The 20,522-nt window shown below is 42.8% G+C and overlaps 1 protein-coding gene across 30 annotated transcripts in view; it reads left to right on the forward strand.

Moving 5' to 3' along the window:
* The window catches only part of ADGRL3 (adhesion G protein-coupled receptor L3), an 809,498-nt gene that overhangs the window by 688,526 nt on the left and 100,450 nt on the right, over positions 1-20,522 (forward strand). For all 30 annotated transcript variants that reach the window (XM_073340228.1, XM_073340229.1, XM_073340219.1 and 27 more), the window contains 3 exons: positions 168-388; positions 12,826-12,892; positions 14,376-14,467. In XM_073340228.1, the coding sequence (XP_073196329.1) occupies positions 168-388; positions 12,826-12,892; positions 14,376-14,467 (380 nt within the window). The remainder of the gene's footprint in view (positions 1-167; positions 389-12,825; positions 12,893-14,375; positions 14,468-20,522) is intronic.

Raw genomic sequence — 20,522 nt, forward strand, 5'->3', positions numbered from 1 at the left:
ACGTATATATATTTATACACATACAGAGAGAGAGAGAGTCTAGGATTAATATCGTGTGTAATAACCAATGATATCAGTGGTTTTGTTACAATAATTATAATAATTTTGTTTGGGAGCAAACCTCTGCCTGTTTTCTTTTTGTTTTGTTTTTTTTTGGACTTTCCCAGATTGCCTGTGCTGTGTTTGCTGCCCTCCTGCACTTCTTTTTCCTGGCGGCATTCACCTGGATGTTCCTGGAGGGGGTGCAGCTATACATCATGCTGGTGGAGGTGTTTGAGAGTGAACACTCACGAAGGAAGTACTTCTATCTGGTTGGCTACGGAATGCCCGCGCTCATCGTGGCTGTCTCAGCGGCCGTCGACTACAGGAGCTATGGCACAGATAAAGTGTGAGTTGAACTCTGCCACCCTTGGACCTGTGGAAGAGAAGCAATGGGAGTTTGTGGAACTTTTCTGGGGAAGGACCCGACCAGTTCCTGTGGCTCTGATGAGAACCAGGCTGGGAAACCTTCCTAGTGTTTGTCCCTCTGATGTATTCATAGAGAGCAGTCCCATCTCCCCTCAGCCTTCATTTGGTTAGGCTAAACAAGCCAAGCTCCTTAAGTCTCCTGTCATGAGGCAGGTTCTCCGTTCTTCTGCTCATCCTAGTAACCCTTCTCCCACACCTATCTCTGGACCCTGCACAGTCATTGAAGCCCTCTGTTCACCTATATGCTGGGCATAAGTCTGCAGGTGCTATGCAGCCATGACCCATAGCAGGACTGGGCCCCATAACTGTTAAAGGGCTCCTTGTCTCATGGACCACTGCCAACCACACCGCGTCACTCAGCGACATACAGGGCAGCTGTCCCCCTTGGCAGAGATTCACAGGGATATTTTCGTTAAGGAGGGTGTGAGGCGGGTTGGAGCTCCGTTGGAGCTGCACTGCTAATGACTCTATAGCCTTGGGCTGCCTCTGGCCACCCTCCAAAGAGAGGGAGGTTCTGCAGCTCAGAGCGGCCAACCACAGAGTGCAGCCTCCAGCCACTGCTTCCAGTGCTTGGGAGAGTGAGATTCAACAGCAGCTCAGCCAGCTCCTCTGCCCCAAGCCTCTCCTGCTCTCGCCTCCCTTGTGTCTGGAGGGTGGGGAGTTTTCACACAGTCAGGAGGAAGAGAGCAGAATGCCACAGAAGCAGCCTCCCCCCGACCCTTTCTGGGGGCACCGGCTCCCCTCCACATTTAGATGAGAAAAAGAACATGGCGCCCAAATCTCAGACCTGTGTTTTAGGGACAAATGACCAGTTTTTCCACCTCTTTGGAAAATTTAAGTTTAAATGAATGTATCATGCTGGATATATTGATGAAGCCTCATTATCATGGGGTAGCTGGTCCCCGTGAGTGGATCAGGACCACTGCCCCTGTGTCACAGCAGGTGGACCCAACTGAGTCAATTAAAGGGAGCAGGGCTATCCCTGGCCTCTAAAGTCCTGTCAGAGGGCAGGAAGGGGAGGAGTGACTGGGACAGACTGTGCGGAGGGAGCGAAACCACAGGGGAGTGGAGGGTCCCTGGAACAGGGGACCTGGTGCTCAGAGAGGAAGCCTGGTTCTGGTGTTCCAGAAAGATAAGGGAGCTGGCTGGGGCTGGGAAGCTGCAAGAAGTAGGGACACCAGAGATCCCTGGGAAGGGGAGCCATGAAATCCTAGGACACAGGGTGAGCTGAGGGACTGTTTTGTTTGTTTTTATTTGGATGGTAAGCCTGTTTAAAGGAGACTGGGCATGGCAGGCTATCCTTGGAAGCTGGGAAGAAACCCTGTCATTTCACACTCTTATTATCTTCGTATCTATTAGGCTATCACCTGGAGGTCTCAGCTGTACCCAGGTCCCATTGTGCTAAGTGCTGTACAAACATATAGTAAGAGACAGTCCCTGCCCCAAAGAGCTTACAGTCTACATAGTCAAGACAGACAAATGGTGGGGGAAGGAAGGATTGTTATCCTCATTTTGCAGATGAGGAATGGAAGCAGAGAGAGACAAAGCGACTTGCTCAAGGGCACCAGTCTCCTGAATCTCGGTCCAGTACCTTAGTCACAAGTCTGTCCCTCTTCTCTAAGAGTGTTTCTCATTTAAATGATGAACCGCTGCATGTCTAAAAACTGTGTTCTGTACAATTACCAGGGCCGTCAAGCAAAATAGGCAGTGACCAGAGAGTGTATGAGACTCTTTGCAAGTTGGGACAGCTACATCATTTATAATTATGAACATTTTAAAGTGTTTTCATCAGTGCTGAAACTGGTATCAAAGCACTTTTTAGATTATCATGCAACACGGTCTAATGGCAAGCAAAAGGAAATTTCAGCCTTTGATTTTCTCTGCAGGCTCCCTTACAATGACTGTAGCAATGCATTTTATTATCATTTCAATTTCTTTTGTGAGGCCTATATTTTCCCATTCTTTTTAGCAACAATACAGGCAGAAAGAGAAGGCAGACAAAACAGCGAGCCAGTGGGGCCCCAGAGCTCTCCAGGGCAGCGGCTCAGGGCACAGCCGCAGTGACAGCTAATTCCGCATTCGTTCCATTTGCAAAATTTCCACCCAAAATAATAGCAGCATAGATGCTTCTAGTTCTTTGCTGGAGTGACTCTGTAATCTAGCGGAGCTGCTTATGTTCTGTTACAATATCAGGAGATGGACTTAGATGGCAGCTGAACATTTGCTTTGTGTGCCATCAGTGGGTGTGAGTTCAGTTTTGAGAAAATATTCTTCTTTGAACATTCAGAAATCTTTTCAAACATATTTGTTCTAACAGAAGGGCTTGTGGAAGTCTTACCGGCTTTTATAGAAGGTTTACATTTTGGGGAACTTTGAGTGGCGCGCACAGTATCAGATAGGGGAGAGTACATTTTCAAGAATTTGTATGTAGATGCCAAGCTCCCTATCAACCTAATCAAAGGAGTTTCACCATAGACCTGCCTTCAGGTCTGAAGAATAGAAGAGACAATAAGTGTCACAAAATGTTTAGAGCACATTGGGGGGGCAGTTCCCAAAGGGTCGTCATTTGGAGGGAATCGAAAGGAAACGTCAGCAGAACATTGCAAGACCCTCTTCAGTGAGAATTATTTGCCCACCAAAATTTAACTTTCTACCCACTTAGATTATCACAAGGACTTTGTTAATAATGGAAATAATTAATAATAATGTTCCAGAAAGTCATAATTCCTGTCCTCTGGTGCTCTGAGAATGACTGACCCATTTTCCTCCAACTTTAAACAAAATAAAAAGTCACCTCTGTATAGATACCGCAGTTGGAAAATTTCAGAGCTGTGAGCTGCAAAAACCGTGGATTAGAATAGAAACGGTCAGGGTAGAATTTTAAAGCAACATATTCCATGTACGACCTGGGTACAGGCCAGTTATAGCTGTTATTGTTACTACACCACACTTCAGTAACAAACATAAACAGTGAGGGGCTAGGAAACTTGTAACAACTAGGGCCAGATTTTAATCTGTTAGGTTGTTAGAAATGTGAAATACTTGTATTGGCTTCAGCAGATTTACTTCAGGTTTACACTGGTGTATACACCTGAGAATTTAGCTTGTAAAATCCAGTAAAACTGTCACTCCAAACTCATGCCACCCATCCAAGATCACAGCTAGATTGTCTTCCATCTCTGCTTGAATCCTGAAAGGTGGAAAAATTGGCTGTTGATTTCCACCTTCAGTTTTAGTACATGCTTATTACCTTGATGATTCTTGAAATATCAGAGCTTAAAAATGTAACATTTTAGTACTGTATGTGGAAAATTTGAGAGCTTTCTCAAGTGTATTAGTTGTTATTTTGATTTTTCCCCCATACATGCACTAATAGTGTCTGGCTTTACAGCTGAGATGATATGAAAAATAGCAACAGTCACACTAAGGAAAACACCCTTTTATGAAGACTGGTTGAAAATTTTCTGTCCAAATTGCTTTTCCTTAGAAAATTAGGTTTTTGACAAAATGAATGCACTATAAGGTGGGTAGAAAGCTGGCTAGATTGTCGGGCTCAACGGGTAGTGATCAATGGCTCCATGTCTAGTTGGCAGCCGGTATCAAGTGGAGTGCCCCAAGGGTCGGTCCTGGGGCCGGTTTTGTTCAATATCTTCATAAATGATCTGGAGGATGGTGTGGATTGCACTCTCAGCAAATTTGCAGATGATACTAAACTGGGAGGAGTGGTAGATACGCTGGAGGGGAGGGATAGGATACAGAAGGACCTAGACAAATTGGAGGATTGGGCCAAAAGAAATCTGATGAGGTTCAATAAGGATAAGTGCAGGGTCCTGCACTTAGGATGGAAGAATCCAATGCACCGCGACAGACTAGGGACCGAATGGCTAGGCAGCAGTTCTGCGGAAAAGGACCTAGGGGTGACAGTGGACGAGAAGCTGGATATGAGTCAGCAGTGTGCCCTTGTTGCCAAGAAGGCCAATGGCATTTTGGGATGTATAAGTAGGGGCATAGCGAGCAGATCGAGGGACGTGATCGTTCCCCTCTATTCAACATTGGTGAGGCCTCATCTGGAGTACTGTGTCCAGTTTTGGGCCCCACACTTCAAGAAGGATGTGGATAAATTGGAGAGAGTCCAGCAAAGGGCAACAAAAATGATTAGGGGTCTGGAACACATGACTTATGAGGAGAGGCTGAGGGAGCTGGGATTGTTTAGCCTGCAGAAGAGAAGAATGAGGGGGGATTTGATAGCTGCTTTCAACTACCTGAAAGGGGGTTCCAAAGAGGATGGCTCTAAACTGTTCTCAATGGTAGCAGATGACAGAACGAGGAGTAATGGTCTCAAGTTGCAGTGGGGGAGGTTTAGATTGGATATTAGGAAAAACTTTTTCACTAAGAGGGTGGTGAAACACTGGAATGCGTTACCTAGGGAGGTGGTAGAATCTCCTTCCTTAGAGGTTTTTAAGGTCAGGCTTGACAAAGCCCTGGCTGGGATGATTTAACTGGGAATTGGTCCTGCTTCGAGCAGGGGGTTGGACTAGATGACCTCCTGGGGTCCCTTCCAACTCTGATATTCTATGATTCTATGAATGTTTTCACAAAAACAGATTGCTCAGAAAAAATTCAGTTTTTCATGAACAAACTGGATGCCCCAAACCTGAAATATTTTGATTTGGATCTGCTGCTGCAGTGCCTCATGGGAGTTGTGGTTCAGTTGACTTCTTTCCCCTCCCCCCATTCTCCTTAATGGACTAGGTTCATCATCCTGACAACATCTCCCCCTCATAATGAGATGATATCATAGCGGGTTGTAGGAGATACCGTCTAACAAAGGAGTTCGGACTATAGTGAAGAATGGGAGCATGAGTCACCCAAACGACAACTCCCATAATACACCATGGTGGCATTTCAATATTGAAATATTTCAGTTTGGGACCAAAATATTTTGATGTTCAAATTTTCACTGAAAAGTAGAAATTTGTCTACAGGAAAAACATTTTCCAACCACCTCTACCTACAGTAATTTCTCTGTATCATCTGAGGAACATTCAGAAATTTTATTGACCCTCAGCTGGGATGAACTACATAAATTTTCCACCTGTGAGTAATACAGCCATTGTATATTCAAGCCAGAAAAATCTCCTTTCCTTGCTATACCATAATTTTTTCTCGTTATTTAATACACACACACATAAAATATTATGCAGACACTTATAAAGCATAAAGTATTTGTTTATAATCTGTAATTTCAGTGTGGTCAATTTTATCACGTTCTAACAGTGGAAAATAAAAACATACTAGATGTTTTGTATAACTAACATGCTCCATCTGGTTGATGGATGATGATGTATTTTGCTGTATAATGTTATTAGAAGGGTAGAACTGATTAGAATTTGTGGTAAACTATATGCCAGGCATACATAATTTAATTGTGAGAAGTTGCTTGGTTATTTCTGAGACAATCTGCAGAATATATTTCTTGTATCCCCCTTTTTTGTATATGTTTTAAACAGAGTTTATAGAGTTTCTAACATTATTCATAAAATATCTTTTTCTGTCTAGCATTTGGTCACAATAATTATATGTCTCCGAATGATCAATTTAGATGCCTAATGTAGAATTTGGGGGTTTCTTAGTTTGTTAATCTGTTGCTAGTATAACACACGCCCAGATTATACTGTCAGAAAATGGTCATTTGCTCCTGTGTTATTCCCTTATTCATCATGTGTTGTTTATGGCTTTCCATAGCATCCCATGCTCTGGTATTCATATTGACATCCTGTAGTAGCTGTTCAATAGTGATACTATTTTAAGCTTAATTACATCAGGGGCTGGCATTGACTTTTTAGGAGTAGTTCACACCAGCCAGATTATGAGACGCGGGGCTAATTACTTTGGTTTATGATCTGCAACTAGGCAGCTGCATGTTGATTACCTTAAAAGATTTCCCCATTTGGAGCTGAACGGGCTATCCATGACAGCTAGCTGAGCAGGATTTAGCCTTTTTTTACCCATCGTCCCTAATACATGATATTTAACAGTGCACCTAGATTAACAAAAAAATGTGTGCATCTCTCCCCTGGTTCTGTGTTGTCTCGTATGTAAAGGTGAAATAGATAGAACCCCATTGCAGACAGTGGGTGTGTCTACACTGCAGCAGACAGTGAGCTTCCCAGCATGGGTAGCCAGACTCACCCTACCAGGATTTGAGCTAGTGTGCTAAAAAAAAGCAGTGTGAAAGTTGTGGCTCCGGTGGGGACTCAGGCTAGTCACCCAAGCTCAAGGTGATAGCGTTCCAACGTCCACATGGTTATTTTTAGTGCTCGAGCTAACAGGCTTGTTAGGTCATGAACAGTTCGTGCAGTCTAGGTCTCCTTCTTAGCAGTGTGAGAAAACTGAAGCTCTTACAGATAATTGAAAGCAAATGTCATGAACAACAAACAAATCACCACCTGGGACTGGTCTCTAGTTTAGCTGCAAAATAAGATTGAGTTTGATGATGCTGTATCATTTGTTTTGGCCTCTCTGATGGCCAAATCCTTCCTTCTAGTCCCCAGACCAAGTGTCAAGCTGTGTGCTGGGCGGATCTGCAAAAGGAAGGGGGAATGTTTAAACTGTTTTTTAAAAAACTTTGACAATAATTTTTCCCTATAACGTAGTGTGAGCAAAATACCTGAGGGTATGCAGTGTGGCAGAAAGGTTTGATTGGCTCCCATTTTAGATGATGGCCCCCATCCAGCGAAATATTAATGTGTGTGCTTAACTTTGAGCATGTGAGTTGTCTTGTTGAATTCAATGGAATTACTTACATGCTTAAAGTTAGGAAGATTCTTGAATGTTTTGTTGGATCAGGGCCTTAACTGGCTCTCTTTTGGGACGACCTGCATAACTCACTTAAGTAATGTGACTAGCCAAACCTGATATCAACAAACTGTCCTATCACCATAACCCCTCATGTATTCTATACTGATGCCCATTAAAGAGCTCACGGAAGAGGAATGAGGCATTGGCCATCTTAGTATTTTTTATTCAACATACTTGTGGGTAAACTCATCCTGTGGCGAGCTAAGTCCTTTCTGCATCATGCCAGGGCTTTGTTTGCCTTTTGTTTTGGTTTGGTTTTGGGATGCGATAAAGCTGGGTATCAGTTGACAATGATAAATCTATCATGATGTCACAGCCGCTAACTTCAGTGTCCAGCTTCCTATATTTTATGCATCATATTGTTGAAAAATAACTGCTAACTAAAGGGTATGCCTTTGATAGGGCGGTATGTTTGTTTTATCTTCAGTTTTTACACTGCCCACTCCTTGCTTGTTCAGGCCCTTGGGAGCAATGGACACTGAACACTGAAATGTAGTAAAAAGAGAAAGCATTTTCCACCCTTCAAAGGCATGTATTATACATACATATCCAATTACTGTTACCACACACCGTGATGGAGGCTCTATAGCTCTATGAAGCAAACTCCCAAACTCCCATGAAGAGTACGCTTACTTAGATCTCTTCAAATGTTATGGTCCAATGGCAGCTAATGATTGTTTATTGGTTCCATTTAATGCACACTAGGGATACTTTAGTGTTTGATTTCTCTTCATGCAAAAAACAGAGCAAACCGTTTGTAGCCTTTATTACTTGCAAAAAAGTGTTGGTTGAAGATAGCTAACTTGTCACTGTGCGAGGGAGGAAATTAAAAAGTGAAGAAAAGCAATGCCACACACCACCTTAATAGCACAGCACTGAACGTGTCTGTTCATCTCTTTGGAGAAGAAGGGAATGGTTTTATTGTTTGTAAAATGTATGGTGCACGCAGCATCCGTGGAATGTCAGATCATATGATATGCATGTGCTAAAAGCAGAAGCATCTCGTTTGTTTAATGGCTGTTGGAATGTAAACTTGCAATATTACAAGTCAGCGTTCAGATTGCAGCTGTGTGCTATGGTCAGAAGTAGTTCCGCAGCCTGAGATTAGCAACTTTTGGAGCTGAGTTGCCTGATTGCTTCCTTCTTTCAAGGAGTTCATTTATTCAGCTCATTGGGTTTGTGCTTTTGTTTTTAAGGAAAGAAAAGCTCAGTGTGGTACTTGTCTGATTAGCGATTTACATCTCTGTGAATGAATTGGCAGGATGCCCAAGTTTTGATGTTTTGTTCTTAATTTGCATTTTTAATGAGGTCTGACTAAATGGGTTCATAGTTACATCATTATAAATTGACCACAAAAAGACTGACTTTTTACCCCCTTATGGATTAGACATATTACTGCAGAGTTCCATCTGTCATTCAAAAGAGCGGTACTTGGTTTCTTAGAAAGAGACCTTTCCATTAGAACAACTGCAAAATTGCAATGCAACCTTTAAGGTTTGCATGCAAAAAGAACCTTTGCTAATCTTGACAGTCCGTGCTCCAGTCTTGTCTGTGAGGAGTGTAAGCATGTCAGGGTGGGCGCTATCTCCTACTCTGTGTTTGTATATGTCTAGCACAATGGGGCCATGGTTTGGCTAGGTGTTATCAAAATGCAAATAATAAAAAATAATACACTTGGATCTTGGCCATTCCACAGCCACAGAATTTGCCACAGAATCCACCCCATGACCAAGATTTGTGCTCTGGAATCTATGGGCCAGATTTTCTAAAGAGCTCAAAACTGCACACTCCCCATTGAGTGTCTGAGCCACTAATGACTTGGCTGCTCACAAAAGAAGTCACTCACTTTGTTCTTCCGTTGAGTTCAGTTACCCTTTTCCTCCTTTTGCAGTGTTGTGTTTTTCCCTGTAATGTAAGACAGAGTGGGAAAGGTAAACAGGTGTAGCCGTCTAGCAGAGAAGGAGAAATGCATGGTTCATCAACATGCTTTTCTGGATTCTGCAGAATTCAGTTGAAGGCCCTGTTTTCATTTCGTGATGGTAGTGCTGATAACTAGAGCTCAGCGCATACAGCAAAACACCACTCTCAAACATTCCTTCGGGTTCTAATCAGCTGTGGGAATCAGCCATCTTCATGCCCCTCACTGTTCACGATCCATTATTAGTCACAGTCCATTTAAGTCAATGGAGCTGTGCTAATTTACACCAGTGGAGAATCAGGCTCCGGGACTGCATCACAGTTTTACAAGTGAGGCAGATAAGCAGGCAAGACGCATGATTTGCGGGGCTGCCAGTGGATGGGAAGGGCACAATGCTGGCCTTGAGGAACAGTGTATGGGTCAGAGACCTATGATGAGAGAGTCTGTGGCCAAAAACAGCACCAGCAGCTGTGGCCATATGGCTATTAAGCTAAAAAAGGGGAGTTTTGCCACCCTGCTCGCCAAGAGCTAGTAAAAACCCTAAGTACTCAAGGAGGAACAATTTGCTTTGCAGTTGTAAATGTACCATGCTCCCTCAACCTGCTGAGCAGGATTTGCAGACAGTGAGATGTGGTCATTTTGCCTGCTGGCAGATGGTTTCCCTGTTAAATGTATGATACAGTTTGAAATACTTGGAGAATTTTTATTTTAAAATCACAAAAAATGCCCTATCCTTAACGGACAATATTGTTATAAGGTACAGTGATGGGTTTGGCAGATCCCGTGTTCCTGAGTGAATTTAGAGTCTCGGTGTTATTCTACGCTTCCCCAAATAATTACCTGTCAACCAAAAAATTATCAAGTAAAATGACCAAAAGGCCAGATCTTTGGCTGGCTTAACTCCTTCGCCTTCAGTGGGGCCATACATTGTAGCCTGACTGGATGGAACAGTTCAAGATCCAAAACCTCATCAAGGTCTTCATCAGCACCCAGGACTTTTTGTATAGGTTTGCTATTGCTCCCTCTCCCACTGCCCCACCCCAGGGAAACATGCTTTGAAAGGAAGGATGCTCCTGAGGTTAAGATACCAGACAATGATTCATGAGTTCAGTTCCTGCCTCTGCCAACACACCTGCTCTGAGACCTTGTGCAAATCGTTTTGTGTCTTTTTGCCTCAGTTCTCCATCTGTAAAATATGGGTAATAATACTTCCTTTGTCTGTCTAGTCAATTTCTACTGTAAGGTCTTCAGAGCTGGGTCTGACTGTGTGTTTATACAGCACCTAGCACGGTGGGGCCTGATCTTAGCGAGAGCCTCTGGAAGCTGCTGCAATACAAGTAATAAGACATTTTAAAACAGAAAGAGTTGGAAATCACTCATTGTGCTTAGCTACTGCCAGACACATCTAAAGCAGTTTTAGCGTCCACCAAGGCGGCAGAAATCCAGAACTCCTGTCTTGACATTAAGAAACCCTTTTCAGCATGTCTCTCACGTTAGGATGTTGATGCACGGCTTCAGTTCCAATTCAGGAGTTAGATCCTAAGTAGCAGATATTTTTTAATCTCTCCGCACTCCGGTTTCTGTTTTGGCTCCGTGCAAATATCATTATATTGGTGTATAACCAGTTTAGATTTTTATAGCCATTCAGACCCTAAGGCTACGTCTGCACGACACACTGCTGGTGGCAGTATGTAGGGTATGTGTAGCTACATGCCGCAGTGACAAGTGGCCTGCGTCCATGTTGCGTCGTGTAGCTACACCTGCCAATGAAAGGCTGTGGCAGGGGGGAAGCCGTGGAAAGAGGCTTCAGCATCTGACTGCTGCCGGAGCCTTTCCCTGCTTCCAGAGTCTTTCCCTGCAGCAGGGAGCTGGTGGAGTCTTTCCCTACTGCCAGACTCTTTCCCTGTGCCAGAGTCTTGTCCAGCAGATGGGAAAGGCTCCACAGAGCAAAGGCAGCAGGACACTCCACTGCCAAGAATAGTGGTGTGGAAAGGGAGGCACTGCTTGGGTGAGTAGAGAGCCATATAAAGTATGTACTCTGGGACATACCCTCCCTCTTCAGGAGTGTCTTTACTCACCTAAGCTGTGCCTCGCAGTCTGCGCTGCTATTTGTACCCCGCATGCTGCTGAAAGAAGCCAGCAGCATAGATGAGCCCTAGGTTGGTAAAGTTGGGAACAAAAGCCTTGTTTCTACAATTTTGCAGTTTGATGGTTTAATTTTTGATTTTGCGAATCCTGAAATTCTTCAGTGTACAAAGAGACGGGTTGTTTTCACCGTAGCATTTCAATTCCAGGCTTTGACCCCTTCTCTGGATCTGCTAGCACAGACCCCTGTGCTCATCGGCTTAATCTGCAGAAGGGAGGTTTAGGCTAGATAAAAGAAAAAACTTGCTAACTATAGAAACTAACAAAGTATAGGAAAAGGTTGCCAAGCGAAGTTGTGGAACAGGATTTTAAGAGCAGGTTAGACAAACACCTGAGAGATATTTTCTAGGTTTACTTTGCCCTGCCTCAGTGCAAGATGATGGACAAAATGACTTCCTGAGGTTCCTTGCAGCCCTACGTTTCTTGGATTCCTTGTGGAATTCAGCTGAGTTGGCTAGGACCCAACCCAGACCCAAGGATCAGAACTGCTGTCTTATGCTATATACTCTCAGGGTAAACTGATATGCACAATTCTAGTCACTTTATTTAGTTAGGAAATCCACGTAATTTCAAGGGTAAAAGTATTTTTTTACAATTTAGTAGTTTTTCCCTTATAAACACATCTTTAATGAGTAACATGACAAACACGACAAGACATTATTTTAAACATCATATGTAGCTTCCTCAGAATTTATATTCATCTGTCTTGTGACTAGTCACTTCCATTTTATCTTCCTGTCATCCTGAATGAACTAGGAATGGAAATATAATTTCCCAGGGGCCTTAAAAATTGGGGAAGTATTAAGTGCAGCTGAAATTAAGTGATTAATAATTTAGTTTTAGGTCATGAATCAGCTTTATGTGATACTGAAGATCATTTGCAACCTTAGAAACACTGGGGGCAACAAGGTACTCGGGAGGTTCAGGGCAGTAAAACCTCTAAAGTGAGGCTGCTGAATCTAATTAATCTAATCTTCAGTTCTCCAGTACCAAAATTTATTTCCTTTTTGCACCAAATTTGCTCAGATCTTCTTGACAGAAAAATGTCAGCTCGCTTGACAGTTGACTGGCAGGTTGTGTTGCATTATAATTGGAGAGAAGAGCAGAGATTTAATGGCTGCTCATAGTTCCTCCTGACCCCCCCACTCTTTTTTTAATATAAGGTTTTCTATGACAGATGCGAAAGGCCTTAGCAACTAGGCCCTGTGCCTTTTTCCCCCCTGCTTCCTCCAGAAGTAATTATCTTCCTCCATCAATAGCACTGTCAGAAATTGGGCACATAATTCAGCATTTAAATGAACAAGCAATGTAATATTTCCTGTCTCCCAGTGGAATGTTTTGCAGCTCACATTCTTCTCTGTCACTCGCTCAATCTTGATGTATGTCCTGCGCTCAGTCCTTGAATGCCTTCTATCCCTTGTGTTTCATTACAGATGTTGGCTCAGACTTGACACCTACTTCATTTGGAGCTTTATAGGACCAGCGACCTTGATAATTATGGTAAGAACTCCTAATTAACTACTCCATCTCCCAGGTCAAGAAATAAAACTTTCACTCTGTATCTTGAATTTACATAGATTAATTTGGGAAAAGCATGTTCTTATCTGACCCCACCTAACACAAGCAATTAGACACTCATTATAAGAGAGTGCATTCTGAAATACTTGATCAAAACCTGTTGGGGAAAGGAAAGTATGTTTCAGTATGAGTTTGTGCTGTGGACACTTGCTCAGAATAGTCTCTTGCAAAGCTTGTTTGATGTTATCAGACGTTTAGAAGCGCTGGTCTCTATTTTGACACCACTGTATGCTCATCCCTTTGAATTCCAGGATGAAGCAGTACATCGTTTATGCACAAAGGGAAATCTGAAATAGGAGCAAAGTCAAAAATGGAAAAGATTTTTTTCTCTCGCTTTAGAAGTTAAAACAAAATAAGTGTAATTTCACAGTTAACACGCTTTGTCACCATATCAGATAACATAGCAACAAGGTAAAGAACCAAACTTTAGAGACAGCTGGAGTTTGCCCATACTGAAATCACTACAATATGGCTTATATAAATCATGCTTTGTTTTAAATATGAAATAGTTCAGCCAACACAGCAAGGAATGAGCATACTCATTTCAATGCAGATGTTGTAGTTGGTTTTTATTTCAATCCAGAGTGTTTCATTAGCCGTCCAGGTTGAGGCCTGTGCCACTTGCTAAATCTGTAGTGACTATCATATGTCACACACAAAAACAGCCCAGTTGTGTGCAAATCAGGGGATCGTGCCGTTTGAAGGATGTAGTGGCTTGCGTATTTTATATGTTTCTGTACAGAACCATTAATCTATATTTTTATTAAATACATTTATAAAAGGCCTCTCCCTCTGTGATTGCCACCTCTTGTCTGGGTCTTTGGTAACTCATTTCCAATCACTGGGAGCCTCTCTAGCATAGAGCTAGTGAATCACAGCCTATCTTTTACAGCATAGACCAAGCTCCTTTTCTCGGTCATTATATTGCAGTGTGTCTTTCTAACAGTCGCTTGCCCACCATCTCCCAAGTTACTCTGTATTTGAAAATTTATACTCACCCCTACCCCAGATGAAGGCAGGCCTTGTGGCCCTTTCCATGGGAGCAGGTGAACAACAAACCTGGAATGGTTTGTCATCAGTATGCACCACAAAGCCACAGAAGAGCAGTTACAGCAAAGATTTTTAATTTTCTGTAACATCACTTGAAACGCTGCTGTTGGTGTAAGGGCTGGCTTCATCCAGTGTCTATTGTATTGCTGTTCTCTCATTCGGCAAGCTGCCTTGCCTTTATAGAATACTAGGCAATCATCTATGATTTAGTCTCTGTAAAACTGTAGTGAGAACTAATTTCCCAGAGCAACTCATCTGTTACAAAGAAAAGACTCACTTCCTCCCCCCCCACCCACTTCTGCCATGTAACACAACCTTTTCCTTTCTTTCTTTCTTTTTTTTTTTTTCATTCCAGCTTAATGTAATCTTCCTGGGGATTGCTCTCTATAAAATGTTCCATCATACTGCCATCCTGAAACCTGAATCCGGCTGTCTCGACAATATCAAGTAAGTGGCTTTTCCCCCCAGTTCTCTCTCTGTTTACAGCTCCCCTACTCTTTGAACAGAGTATACTGTAACAAACCCTCTTGACAGAAATGACAAGAAGGGGTGAGGCATTGTCTTTATCTCATGTCATCCTGTTTTTGACTGCAGAAGTGGTTTATAATGAGCAAGAACGGGTGGAGGAGGATGAAGGCCTGTCTGTAAAGGGCCCCGGCATTAGTGTGTGTTTAAGACGAGTGGTGGCCGTTTTCATTCAGTTTTGCATAGCACAGTTATGTGTGCCCGCACTGAAAAGAACAACGGCCAGGTTCTTTAAAGTAAGATGGAACTGCAGCCAATGTCAGATGGAATTACAATTTGGCAATTATTATTTCAGTACTGTGCAGAAAAGGAGTGGAAGTGTGGATTGCTATTACTTCTCTCTGCTTTGAGTGCCACAGCCTACTTCTGATTTGTTTCTCTGCAGTAGATTTATTGGCTCAAATTCTGCCCTCAGTCCAAACGTAAAGTAACCCATATGGCTTTAGTGGAGCGCCACTGGAGTTCCTAAGATCAAAATTGTGTGCTCTCTGCACAGCACGTATATTGTCCTTTACTTTGGTGAGCATCCAAGGCACGGCATCATATTGTCTAGCTATTGATTGAATAGAATATTAATGCCCGGCAGTGCCTGCCTGTGACAATGCCTATGGCTTTAATTGCACGCTTTACAAATGCAAGTGAGATTTCAGGTGGCAGTGTGTGGTAGGATGTGGAGTCAACTAATTAATAAGACCATCTAATGAACTTTGTGGGGAGGAAATGGTCGGCATCAGCACTTCATTGTGTAGAGAGCAAGACAGAACAATATCTGACTCCACTAAAGGGCTCTCTCATCCCCTCTTTGACAGGTGGGGGGAGGGAGAGGACGGGAAGGGAACTCATTATATAATGACTGAATAGCACGTTTCTCCAAGAGGTTATTGTTGTTGCAGCTGTATCTGCTCTCACAGACGGTGCTTTCCTTTAAACTCACCGGAAAATTCTCAAGCTGGACAGGGGTTTGACGTGCAACAGCAGTACCCCCAGCCCAGCTTTCCGATTCCAAAGACCAGTTGTTTGTAGCAGGGGCGGGCATGGTGAAGGGCAGTGCTGAGAGCCCCTGGAAATTGCAGAAGGGGAGCGAAAGCCTTGCAGAGTGCCCCTCATCCTTCCCCACAAAGCTCCAGTGACCCCTGAGTGTAACCCCTGAGATGTGGGTGTTCCCGGTAATTCTGCAGAGGTGGTGCAACAGAGCAGCGACTCTAAGCATTAACATGCAATCCGCAGAGGAGGGGAACGGAGTGGTGCTTCACCATAGACCAAGCAGCATGGCCATGAGGCATCTCTGCTAGGGAGCGGGGAGCCTAGGTTGACATGTGAAGAGGAGGGCATTCTGCTAGGATGCTCTGAGCCCCATGGGGTTGAGTCTAAGGGCTTGTCTGAGCTACATATGCTTTACCAGCATAGCTATACTGGTGTAAGGAGATCAGCTTTCTAGGAAAAGGATTTTGTTTCTGGTGTAACTGTGCCTACACTAGGGCTTTTGCTGGCATAGCTATGGCGGCTACTGGGTGCGATTTTTTTCACACTGCTAGCCGACATAGCTATGTCAGCAAAGCTTTGTAGCATAGACTACACCTAAGATTCCCTGTGTTTTGTCTGGCTCTGTGCAGTTAATAAGCCCACGTGCCCTGCCCCTTTTGCCCCTCCACTAACTCCCTTCCCCAAGGGAGTAATAGGTTGGGTCTTGTATCCCTTCAACCTCACACTGTATTTTTTATTGTAGTTTTTCCCTTTCAGTTTTTTCCCATGATGCCCCATCTCTCTTGTAGATCACCTATCCATACTGAACTTTCATTTCAGGGTCAGCAGTACATGTCTCTCTGCTGGGTTTATTTCATTTTCTCTTAATACAGCTGGCGCTTCCTTAGATGTCCTGGGCAATTAGAAAGATCTCTTTGAGCAAAGCCTGTTTCTTTCCATATTCTCAGCCTCCACTTTGCAACGCAGATGGAAAATCTCTGGGATAAGAGAAGAGTTTATTTGGAAAGGGAGATTCCTTTGACAAACTGTGGCAGCCTAAACAATTACTTGTCCATAGAAGAGGCTGTGGGTGCAGGGAAATGGCTGAGCTCTCTAAGATCCCCCTTTCAGCCCCTGCTCATGAGCTCCTAAATGCAGGACATTTCCCAATGACTGGTGGAAGTTGGGAGCAGACTGTGGAGCTGCCAGATCCACCAGTTTTGGCTCCTGTTTGCTTACAGAAGCAGAAGGTGCATGGTGCCCCGGGAAAGTGAGGTGTTCTGGCATGGGGAACTTGGATGTACAGGTGATATCGCGACAAAGAAGCTTGCAAAGTTTGATTTTACGGGTGGTATCTTTTACATCCATTTCCAGTCCCTTACTGCTGTCCATTCAGTTCTGGGACACTTCACTGCCACAACAAGTGTTGCCAAAGCCACTGTAAGAAAAAGCCACTCCGTTCAGGTATGTGACAGGTTACAACCCTCCTCCCTCCCCCGCCTGCCTGGGAACATGATTATGTTCTGTGTTTCAGCTGTGATCCCCTTTGACCATGTGTCATTACTGTCCATTCCTGATCTGGTGGCAGGCTGCTAGGTACCACAATGCCCCCTCTTCCGTCAGCACTATTTCAGACTCTTGGCTATATTAGGTACTAGGAACAATCAGTCCACTTTAAGAGTGTAGATGATCCAAAGCTCAAGTCAGTGGCAGTCTTCCCATTCATTTCAGTGAGCTAAGGATCAGATCTTAAATCAACAATACATTTAATAACACTCGGGACTAGCAATTTTACTACTCATATTATATCAGCTGTGTAGACTTGCTGTCTGAGAAGAATCTTTTCAAGGTCACCTGTCCAGAAAGCTCAGAACTTTTCTAAATTAAAATAATAATAATAATTAATAATAAACTAATATAATAATTAAGGCAAAGATAACAATAATCTACTGAGTTATCTTTACTTGTGCTAATCTCTAGTACCTTTGTTAAAATGCCAGGCATTTATGTTACAGGTTATGTCAATTACAGTGTCATTGTAAAATATTTTATAGGTTCTTTGGCAGATGAATGTCTGTTCCTGATTTGACTAAATTAAAATGCTTTGAAAACACAAGCAATAAAAATGTTTTAAAACACCTTACTGATATCTTTCCAAACCTGTTGCTTCATTACCAGTAACATTCTTCATTTTAAAATACGTGAAAGACAGAAACTCAATCTATTTAACTTGCCTGAGAAAAGATTAAGAGGTTACTTGATCACATTCTATAAGTACCTACCTGGAATTAGAAATTAGATTCAGGCTAGAAATAAATATAGATTTATAGCACTGGAGGTAATTAACTATTGGAATATCTTATCTAGAGAGGTGGTAGATTTTCCATCACTTGAAGTCTTTAAATCAAGTTTCCTTGTTTCTTTCTGAAAGATATGCTCTAGCTCGACTACAAGATATGTGCTTCATTCCGCAATCACTAAGTGAAATGCTATGGCCTAAATTGTATAAGAATTATATAACAATATAATTAGAATCGTCCTTTTTTGTCTTAAATCTATGAAAACAAAAACTTGTAGGTGCCAAAAAATTTGGCTGACCTCTGTGAGCCTTTAGTGTGGTTCCAAAATGTTAGATCGCTGATGAGTATTGTTTTTATTTTGTTTATTTTTGTAAACAAATAAGGCCTTTTGTATGAAGAGCTTGGCTGTGATATTTGTATGACAGCTTTACAGCATTAGGGGAACTGAATCGAAGTTTGTTCTCCCACTTCATTTCCTGTTGCTGTTCTGCATTAAGCTATGACAAAGTTCTCGCAACATAAATCCTCAGCCAACTTGACAACTCCAAAATATTCAAATCCCTGTGGCGATGTAAAAATAAAAGCTGTAAAATATTTGAATAGGCAATTAATAAGCACCTTGGCAATCTGGTGCTTGCTTATGTCACTTTAAGGTTGGAAATACATTATGAGACATAGAAAATGGATAGCCAAATAACTCCACTTAAGCGAATCAACTTGATAAGCCCTGGGATGTCCCCTGGGGTACCATGAATTACTGTGCCAACAGAAGAGCCATTGAAAGGGCAGCATCTGAGCCAGGTGCTATATGGCTGAAGGATTTCTGCAGAGTTGCAGAAATAAACATCCTGAGCCTTAAACCATGAGGTACAGTGGCTTTATTATTGGGCTAACATGGCAGAATCTGAAAGTCCAGCCATTTAACGCTCAGCATCCATGAGTTATGCTCAAAGAGTCAAGGAAACACCTTGACATTTAGATGGATCAGAAGCCGCCTCATTCTCACCCATGTTACCTTTTCCAGCTTGACAAGCAGTTTTCAGAAAGATAAATCTATAATCTGTTAGTTTGTAGCTTTAGGTCAGTGTATAAAGCCTTCCCCTGAGCTCTGTCCATTTGCTTGTCCTTGGTCTGTGTTCTCATTGGAACAGGGGGCACGCTCCTTAAGTGTTGGGAAAGAGTCCAGCACAGAGTGCGTGCTACCAATAATAAATAAGTCCAGCATTCTGTCTTGGCTCTTCAGGCATGTAGTTTAGTATGGAGGGGTAGCAGCCTTGCCATGGTCTAAGACAGTCTTGATCTGCCTTGTAATTCCAAATGAAAAGTTTTCATCTTGTATGGGAAAATTTATGATTTCATGGAGAACCCATAAGCACTTTAGGGCAGGGCCAGTGTCTACATCTGTGGGGGAAATCCTGACTCTGCTGATGTCCATGGCAGAACTCCCATTGACTTCCATAGACCCAGGGTTCACCCTATGTTTATACCATGCCTAGCACAATAGGACACTGTGCCCTAGCTTAGAGACTAACCAATTTATTAGAGCATAAGCTTTCGTGAGCTACAGCTCACTTCCTCAGATGCATATCGTGGAAACTGCAGCAGGCTTTATATATACACAGAGAATATGAAACAATACCTATTCCCACCCCACTGTCCTGCTGGTAATAGCTTATCTAAAGTGATTTCCAGCACAAATCCAGGTTTTCTCACCTGGATTTGTGCTGGAAATCACTTTAGATAAGCTATTACCAGCAGGACAGTGGGGTGGGAATAGGTATTGTTTCATATTCTCTGTGTATATATAAAGCCTGCTGCAGTTTCCACGATATGCATCTGAGGAAGTGAGCTGTAGCTCACGAAAGCTTATGCTCTAATAAATTGGTTAGTCTCTAAGGTGCCACAAGTACTCCTTTTCTTTTTGCGAATACAGACTAACACGGCTGTTACTCTGAAACCTGTGCCCTAGCTGAGCATCTGGGCACCATCATGATGTATGTATTAAGTAATTATAACAAACAAGTTTGTAACTGGGGTCTTTTGATAAAGCTGGTTTTAACTCTCTCGTCCCCTCCTCAGTAAGTTTCAAAACAAAAACCCTCTTTATGTTTTCAGATATTTAGGGCTCAGTCTCAGTGAAAACTAGGATTGCTTCAGAAGGTTTTAAATGAATAGAATATTATGAAATGTAATAAAGAAATAAAATGGCTCCATCTTGGAATCGTCTCACATCTCTTTGTCCTTCAGGAGATTCTAGCCAGGAATGGGTTTTAGCCCTCTTCCCTGCAGCAGTCTCACTCTTTAAGTTGTTTAAGTCATGTGCAGTGTTGCCAGTAAGAACTACCATAACACGTGTTCTATAGGTGCTGATCGCTAAATTATTAGGTAGAGCGGTGGGTAGATTCGATAGTCATGGCCATAAACTTGCACCCACAAAATTGCTGCCATTGAAAAGTATGAAGAAGTCTCAACAGGCAGAGGAAAGATAAAGCCAGCTGAGAATGTCTCGACTAGTTCTGTCAGGACGAAATTCACCTCTGTGCCATGGGCCCATTTTGGGGGTTTAAATGGGCTGGAGTGGTGCATAGACCTTGTGCATGAGAATGAAATTAACTTTCAGGGACCAAAGGAATGGTGTATTGCTGTTATACACTGCTCCGTCATAGATGAGTGCTGTCCACTATCCTTCCAAACTCACTGGGAGAGTGTATTAC

Source organism: Lepidochelys kempii, chromosome 4, assembly GCF_965140265.1.
Source record: "Lepidochelys kempii isolate rLepKem1 chromosome 4, rLepKem1.hap2, whole genome shotgun sequence".
NCBI lineage: Eukaryota > Metazoa > Chordata > Testudines > Cheloniidae > Lepidochelys > Lepidochelys kempii.